Source organism: Egretta garzetta, unplaced genomic scaffold (genome assembly GCF_000687185.1).
Source record: "Egretta garzetta isolate BGI_Z169 unplaced genomic scaffold, ASM68718v1 scaffold510, whole genome shotgun sequence".
Classification (NCBI taxonomy): Eukaryota; Metazoa; Chordata; class Aves; order Pelecaniformes; family Ardeidae; genus Egretta; species Egretta garzetta.
Window position 1 is genome coordinate 268,393 of NW_009258477.1, and position 8,838 is coordinate 277,230.

General features: G+C 46.8%; 1 protein-coding gene across 4 annotated transcripts in view; it reads right to left on the reverse strand.

The window, feature by feature from the left end:
- ASXL2 (ASXL transcriptional regulator 2) overlaps positions 1 to 8,838 on the reverse strand; it is a 69,424-nt gene that overhangs the window by 21,503 nt on the left and 39,083 nt on the right. For 3 of the 4 annotated variants that reach the window (XR_004842616.1, XM_035899054.1, XM_035899072.1), the window contains 2 exons: positions 1,852 to 1,992; positions 247 to 410 (listed from right to left, as the gene is read on the reverse strand). Coding sequence is in view for 3 of the 4 variants with exons in the window: in XM_035899054.1 (XP_035754947.1) it covers positions 247 to 410; positions 1,852 to 1,992 (305 nt within the window). In the remaining variant the exon portion in view is untranslated. The remainder of the gene's footprint in view (positions 1 to 246; positions 411 to 1,851; positions 1,993 to 8,838) is intronic. The other variant, XM_035899063.1, reaches the window with a different exon arrangement.

The following is an 8,838-nucleotide window of genomic DNA, read 5'->3' on the forward strand; positions in this document are numbered from 1 at the left end:
ATTGATTGAACAAAATTAAGCCCCTGGTTTTACAAACCTTAAGTCTTTTTTTCGGGTAGCACCGAATCCCTGAAGAATTTTCCAATTTTTTTTTTTTTTTTTTTTTTTACACTGTGCACAGAAGAAAAAGTCTGTCCCTTAGACAGAAACACAGTATTTGGATGTCCAGACTGAATTACTTCTGGACATGTTCCCTACTGACACCTAAGAGCCTAGCTTCTCTCCACAAGAGAAACCACGACGTACCTGCCTGTCCACCTCCGGCAGCAGCAGCAGCAGGCGCTGCTGGCATTCTGTAGGCAGAACGGAGAACGTATGCTTGTTGATCAGTGCCCGCAGGTTTGTGTTCACGAGGATGGAGTCGGGGGTTTCCACATCGATTTCAGCACACTTTGTTCTCTTCAGCTGCCCTGCAATGAACCACAGAGACAGAAGTAACATCTTAGCTACCAGAGGATTAAAGGCGCCTTTGGAGCTGGCTGAGATTTTCAAAATGGCACCTCAGTAATCCATTTCAAACCTTGACTTGAAAGACACGTTTTACCTTTGCACATACAGTTAAAAACAACATGTGGGAGGCCCTTTCCAGCACAGAACATTTCCATACCTAACATACTGTAGCCTGCATCAGTTCACCCAACTTTTGCAGGGATCCTGGCTATCTGGGAACTGGCAAGGAGTCTTTTTCAGGAGGTTTTCTACAACTGCTTTTACCCACATCATTTTTCTATTTGAAGCCTCTAGGTAAGGTCAGTTTGTTCCTCGGGATTTCTTCTCGGACTTTCCTACTTTGTTCTCAGGAAAAGCATTTCAGAAAAATTCGTCAGCTCACTGTGCTTGTGTAGAAACCACAACACTAGACAAAGCATAAAAATGAGCAACTGTTCTCTTTCTGGTTTCGAAAGCCAGCGAGTCCAGCATTAACCCTTATGCTACAGCCAGCTTCATGGATGTCCTGCAAATTCAGAGAAGAATAACGAAGAAAGCATTTCTACCATGTGCTCTGTTTCCTTTGCATTCGTCTGCCATTATCGGCAAAGCACCGTGTGTTTTGAAGCTTAGACTAGAAATGCATTATTAACAAAATGGGTAACATTAGGACAGACCTGGCTCCCCCTGACTTCAGGGACGACAGCAATTATTTTTAAGGTAACAGTACCTAACAAAATAAACGCCATGGAGGCTCGTTTCATTAGGGGAAGTTTGCTCCATTAGGAGTCATTCAGAAAATGGCTCTGCAGGTTTTTAATCTACTTAAGCTGCAGAATTTCCTAATTACAGGGGACAAATGAAACATGCCCTGAAAAGTGCCTGCTTCCACCAGTGACAAAGGAAATCCAGGATGATTAGCACAGATAGTGACCTCAGCATATCCTTAAGCTCACTGAGGTCAATTCCATCATTGGTACATGTAAAAGAAACCACAAAAGGTCAGGAGGGCTGAGAAGGACCTAACCTCAATGACTGGGAAAGCAGCCAAGTACCAGTGGGGTCTGAAGCATAAAGATCTGGGAAGGAATTTCTTTTTTCCTTTTAATGTTATCGAAGTGCCTTAGGTACGTTAGAAAGCCTGCTGAATAACGCAAGTCCTTTTGTGCGTCTCAAACAGCAAGCTGCACATTCACAGGAAGAAACCCCTGATGATAAGAAATGAGAAAGGCTTATTTGCATATGTAAGGTTTGAATTATTTATCCTAATTCACACAGCATACCAGCAGTACCTTCCGGAGTTGCCCAGAAGTCACTTCAGCAATGCAATTAATTACACATTTTACTCAATTTTGCTATTTAGGCTTGTGTTCTGTCATCAGAGCAACCAAACCTCTGTAAGCAGAAAAATAAATATCTTACTTGCATGGAGCCTGTCAGATCTCTGGAACGGTTTCTTCCCCAACCCTGGCAAGGAGTTATCAAGCTTAACAGAGGGAGAGGAACTGGAGGTGGAGTTCTGAGGGCTGCTCGACTGTCCATCTGACTGCTTTCCTTCCCAAGCTGCACAGGAAATTGGAACATTTAAACACAGGGATGTACAAAGAAATATTACATGAGACATCTGTTTGGCCCGGAATAAAGATCCTTTAACGTGCATGCCCTAATCCCAGCAGCTCTGGGACAAGCACTTCTAGGATACTTACATTCCCTTATTCTTGTAGCACTTACTTCCCAACAGGCTGAAAGCAGAAGACCCCTTTGTAGCAATCAGGCTATCACGAGATGAAGGGATGGACAACCATTGCATTTATGGTTTGAGTCTATTTCCCAGTTAGTCCCACCTTACTTCTTGTCTATATCCAATCCAGTAACGATCTTGTTAAAAACTTCCTTTCAGAGGCAGCTCTAGTTTCTGTTAAGAGTTCACTGTCAGGAAAAATCTCTTCATACTTTATGTGTACTTTCTAAATTTTAACCTACTATTGTAGCTTTTGTTCTTTTAGACCACCCTCAGTAATTCCTCCTCCTCTTTCAAATACTCAAGAGATGTTTTCATGTCCTCCTCCAAAATCACTACTAAGCCAAATGAGACAGATCTCACCACCATGATTTCTCCTTACGAATCACTGCCACCCACGTTCTCTTCTGTATAGCAGTATTTTTTCTGCCGGTGGGAAGAGCTTCTTCCCTAGATTCTCCCTGCCTCCCTTTCCCTCCTCATCTTAAGTGAGATGAATTATGAACAAGAGCTGGTCTTCCCTTGCTCTCTTCAGGTTTATGTGTAAGAACAGGTAATGATTAAGTCACAAACTAAACAAATGCTGGCTCTGATTAATGACTTGCACTAATCAACTCCTTCACCCAGCCTGTGCCAGCTTGTTCCCCACCTGCCTCTCTTGCTCTCCTCTCTGCCTGATTCCTTTCCCCTTCCTTCTTGTCCTTACAGTAGCTGATCCACTTCTGGCTAAATACATCCCTCAAACTGTGGAATTCGTGTGTTGCCTTCTGTCAGAATATCATTCTCTCTCCACTTCCATGCTTAATTTACTTCTCCATCTCAATATATCCCACTGTCCCGGCTGGGAACTATTTCCGTGTACTATCACATGGATAGGAGGGGAAAAAGGGGCTCCATGGATTCTGATGGACAACATACGAACACCACTCATGTTGCAGTAACTTTCAAAGGCTTTTGCAGTAATTAACGCCCAGTCTAAATGGGGACGGCATAAACACATGCTGTTCCTACCCTAAATCAGTCGAATAAGGTCAGAGCAAAAGCTGAGGAATACGGCTTTCCTGAGACGATGTGTGAAACGCGTACAATCCTTCACTTCTTTCTGTCCCTCACAATCTTGAAGGTAGGAAAGCTCACATGGCTGGATGCTGGCATGGATAGATACCAACTCTTCAGGAAAGACAGGCAAGGAGGATGAGTCAAGAAGGCTGTCTCTACCCATACAAGCCTGTGGGACAAAACGAGTTGAATCCAAGGATCCTGGGGAAGCCCACCAGTGTCCTTACACGGCCTCTCTCTACCATCTTTGAAAAGAAATTAAGATCATGGGAGATTCCCCACAACTAAGAAAGGGAAATGTTGCACCCACCTTCAGAAAGGGCCCAAAAGACATTCTGAGAAAATACAGACTGGTCAGCCTGTCTTTTCTCCCTGGGAAAATCATGGAGTGCCTCCTCTTGGAGTGTATTTCTGGTCACACAAAGGAGGTAATCATAGCATCACAGAATCCCAGGCTGGAAGGCACCTCAAGGATCATCTGGTCCAAGCTTTCTAGGCAAGAGCACAGTCTAGACAAGATGGCCAAAATGATGACTGGAAGCAGTCAGCATGGATTTACCATGGGTAAATCACACGTGACCAGCCTGATTGCCTTCTGTGAGCAAATGACTGGATTTGTGGATGAGGGAAGAGAGGTGGATGCCATTTACCTTGACTTTAGCAGGGCATTTGACATTGTGTCCCACAATAGCATATGCGAGCTGGGACCTGAGGGTCTGGATGGGTGGACAACCAGATGGGTAAGCAGCAGGTGAGGTGCCCAGGCTTGGACAGTCATGCTCCGTACTCTGCCTGGAGGCTGGCAACGAGCAAGTGCCTCAGGGCACTGGTCCTGGGTCACATTTTTTATTTGGGGGAGGAAATGGAGCACTTGCTTGCAGGTAACACGAAATTTGCAGGGACCAGCTGCTGTGCTCGAGGGCAGAGCTGTGACCAATGGGACCGAGCCAGGCTGGAGGAAGGGGCCAGCAGGGACCTTACAAGGACGAAGGCAAAGTCCTGCCCCTGGGAAGGAAGAGCCTCTGGCAGCGATACAGCTCTGCTGAAGGGACCTGGCGGTCCTGGTTGACACAAGATGAATTTGTGCCCTGGCACCAAAGGCCAACAGCATCCTGGGCTGTAGGACCACAGCCCACAGATCAAGGGAAGTGATTATCCCCCTTGGCTAAGCGTTCGTTAAGACCACACCTTGATTCTGTGTCCTGATCCGGCGCCTCTAATACAAGGAAGACATAAAAACTGGAAGCAAGCTCAGCTGCGAGCCACCAAGATGCTCAGGGGACGTCAGCGCTTGCCCTTTGAGGAGAGGCTGAGGGACCGGGGCTTGGACAGGATGGAGAAGAAAAAAGGTTGAGGGACACCTGGTAGCCACCACTCTGTTCCTACTGGGAGGCCAGCAGGAAGATGGAGCCATGCTTGTCACAGTGGTGCAAGGCGGGAGGACAAAAAAAAAAACCAAGAGCCAGCCAGGACATAAGGAAAAATTTCACCCCCATGAGGACAGTCTGCAATGGAGTGGGTGCCTGGAGAGGCTGTGCCACCTCCATCCTTGGTTTTCAGAGACCCAACTGGCCAGAGCCCTGAGCGACCTGGTGGAGGCCAAGCTGCCCCTGCTCTGAGCTGGAGGTTGGACTGGAGATCTCCTTGAAGTCCCTACCAACATGAATGGTCCTACAATTCTAACATATTCTCAGAGTAGTACTAGAAAGGCTGGATAAGTTAACATGCAGAATGTACAACAGCTTGCAACCGTAATGCAGCAGCAAAACATGGGGAAGTCGGAGAGAAAAAAAAGCAGGAACAAAAATTAAATAGAGATGCTGGAATAAAATAGTTCACCCATGATTAAAGTGGGTGTAGCAATAGTTTGGGAAGTGTGAAACCAAAATTAGGAGCAAAACCAATAGCCGTGAATCCCTGCCCCAGAAGCCTGGCATGCAGTGTCCGGGAAGAGCCAGACAGCAGGCCTCCAGCAGCAGGATCCTGGCCATACCCAGGAAAGCCAAAAGCCTCATTAGAATCACAAAAAATAAAGACACCAAACAGGACTTGAAGTACTCTAAGTAACACAAGTTTGGATTACATACTCCATTCGTGTATTTTAATAATTACTCCATGTTAGCTAACAGTCTCGCAAAATACCCTACCTGTTTCAGTCCCTCTAAGGTCTCCCCTGTTCCTACCTCCCTATGCTCTAGGAGAGCCTGCTTTAGCAGGGGGGTTGGACTAGATGATCTCCCGAGGTCCCTTCCAACCCTTGCAATTCCGTGATTCTGTAAGCAAAGAGGCAATTCCTCCTGGGGCAGGGAGCTCGGGAGATGGGGTCCTCCAGGAACGGTATCTGCCTGTTGTGCTAATGAACCATGCAGGTTTAATCCTAGTCAGCAGAGAAACTGCAAAAGGCTTTAAAACGATCATTTTATCTGAAAGGCTTCATACACCTGGCACTGCATTTTCTTAATGCGGTCACTGGAAATGCATCATTTTCTACTGGATGAATTTTGGCTTCCTTCTCAGACCACACTAGCCTAGGTGTAAAGGGCACAAAGCGCAGCTTAGGACTGAATTTCAAACAAGCAAGATGATATTAACCTTTTTCCCCTTAACCTTTTTGAAAGGGTCTGAGCTGCAAAGCTGCCTGGGAACAACAGGCAACCTCACCAGCTGTTAAGTACTTACTCTGCTATTAAATGCTGCATGAAGTACCGCTGATAAATACGCCCGTTCCTTTCAGCGGGATGTATGGCACATAGCTGCAACCTTGCATATGTCTGAACAGATGTTACAAGAAACATTCCAGCAGTATATAACCAGCAAGCCAGGACAGATTGGTCTAGTTTGGGTTTGGATTTGTTTAGAGCAATTTGGAAGGGGAGAATAAACAAACACACTAAAACACAGAAAGAATTTTATACTAAAGAAAATCAGCATGAGATGAGGAAACATCTCCGGTTATGTAAAAGGCAGTAGGGAGAAGAAATCAAATAACCTGCACCCTGTGTCTATGGTGGATAGGACAGGAAATCTTGGGTTTAAACCCAAGGAAGGAAGAAAACATGCTGATTAGAGGCTAAGAAAAACATTTTAAGGATAAAGTTAACAAAGCAGGAAGGGCAAGACTTGCTGGGAGTTTTTGGTCTTTGCATCAATGGCATCTCTCAGAACAGACTGAAGAAAACATCCGTCAGGAATGCATCCTAGCTCCTGCCCTGAGGAAAGGACGTGGACTAGCTGAGCTCTCAAGGGGGCTCCCAGGAAAGTTTCTGATGGCTCCATGAAATTTCTTAACCTGACCAGTGAATTTCAGCTAAACGTTCATGTAATTACAGCAAGAATATGCAGGAGGAAAAAGTTTTTCATGCAAATATTGCCTTATTGCTGGTGCATAATCCTCTGGCTACTTCTACACCAGTAAACAGAACGGTGATGCTGGGCATTCCCCTGGCCCTCAGAACAACCGGCACAAACCAGCTGTGTTCACACCCTCAAGCTTTCTGCCTCCGCCGAGCGGCGTCGGCCATGTTCAGATTGCCTGCCAGGAATGATGTTTGGCCTCTGCTGAACGCCAAGCTGTGCCAAGGATTGCCTAGGAGACCGCTAGCTTGTCCCGAGCCAAAGCTACGTCAGGGAATTCAGCAGAATGGATTGACTGAGTTCCAGTTCTTGTGCCCGGACTTTGGCAATGATCAACTCAGCAGCAGAGATGCAGCTTCTCCCTCCACATGCAGTTGTGCCTTGTTCTAAGCACAGGCTTGTTGGCTGCAGGACTGACTCTTTGGAAGGGGAAGGAGTTTTGGGACCAGAGTCAGGTTAATAGATGCTGTAAGAATAATGAAGGCACCCCTTCTTTCTGTAGGGTAGCAGTTTGGTATTACCCATGTTACCAGGCTTTATCAAAAAGTCATTTTTTAAGAAGACTGCAAATAGCTTAGGATTTGGGGTTGCAGATGCAATTTTGTTGTGATCTGATTGCTTTCTCTCCCTCTTTTTGGGCAAGCTTTGTGACTGCCAGTCTCAGCCACTCCATCTGTCCAGAACATTCGACAGAAATCTTTCAGAGTGAGTGTCTTGCTGCGCCTTCCTCAACAGTTACATTTTCACGATCGTCATCTTTCTGAGATGAATCGGGACCAGTCAAGTAAATCAGGGGGGAAGGATGGAAAAACAGGGTAATTACTGAGGGGGAGGGAACTTCTGTCTCAACAGAAGTGTCTGAGTTGGACATTGCACGGCGTTTTCCCCATGATAACTGGTGTCACAGAGGGGCTATAAGGGCAGGGACTTCAGAAGTACACACGTTGCAACACGCACGTGTTGCAGAAGACGGTGAAGCAGGATCAGAATCAGCAGGGCCGTGAAGCAGAGGAGGAGATCGTTGTTTTTTGGAAGAGACTTCAGCCTCAAAAAGCCAGCCCTCTTTTCTTCTTGTACACAGTGCTGCTGACCCTGCTCCTGCCTCTCCCTGCCCCATACCATTCAGGCTGGATCGATGGGCTGAGGCCAACTGTATGAGGTTCAACAAGGCCAAGTGCCAGGTCCTGCACTTTGGTCACAACAACCCCATGCAGCGCTACAGGCTCGGGGAAGAGTGGCTGGAAAGCTGCCTGGTGGAAAAGGACCTGGGGGTACTGGTTGACAGGCGGCTGGATATGAGCCAGCAGGGTGCCCAGGTAGCCAAGAAGGCCAATGGCATCCTGGCCGGTATCAGGAATAGTGTGACCAGCAGGAGCTGGGCAGGGACCGTGCCCCTGTACTTGGTGCTGGTGAGGCCGCCCCTCGAATCCTGTGTTCAGTTTTGGGCCCCTCACTACAAGAGAGATGTTGCGTTGCTGGAGCGTGTCCAGAGGAGAGCAACCAAGCTGGGGAGGGGGCTGGAGCACAAGTCATATGAGGAGCGGCTGAGGGACCTGGGGTTGTTTAGTCTGGAGCAGAGGAGGCTGAGGGGGGCCCTCATCGCTCCCTACAACTGCCTGAGAGGAGGCTGTAGCGAGGTGGGGGTTGGCCTCTTCTCCCTGGTAACGGGCAATGGGACGAGGAGAAAAAAAAATTTAAAAGAAGGACAGATGAGGTGCTAGGGCCAGGGTTTAGTGGTGGGATAGCAGGGTGAGGTTAAAGGTTGGACTCGATGATCTCAAAGGTCTTTTCCAACCAAAGTGATTCTATGATTCTATACCGCATAAACTAACCCTGTGCACTCTTTATTCCTTAGGTCCCAACACCCGCCGCCCCATTACAGCTGCAGAAGGATTTCATGACAATGAATGGCTGAGTGATAAAAGAACAGGTATGATTCACTGTACAGAAACATGAAGTGATGTACAAAAAGAACTCCCCTAACCTTACATACATACTGTTGGGCCCTCAAATAGAAAATGACAACTCAGGAAAGAGTCCCAGAATCTCAACAGTTCTAGGAAAATGCCTGCACTTGGCTGGGTCAAAAAAAGCAAAGTGAATGCTAGGAATTGGTAAGAAAAGATGAACAAAACACAGAATACCAAAATGATGCTGCACAGATTCAGAATGCATCTGCACCCTGAACACTGTGTACAGTTTTCATTCTCCAGCGCAAGCAGCATATAGCTTTCCATATGAGGAATGAGAAAATA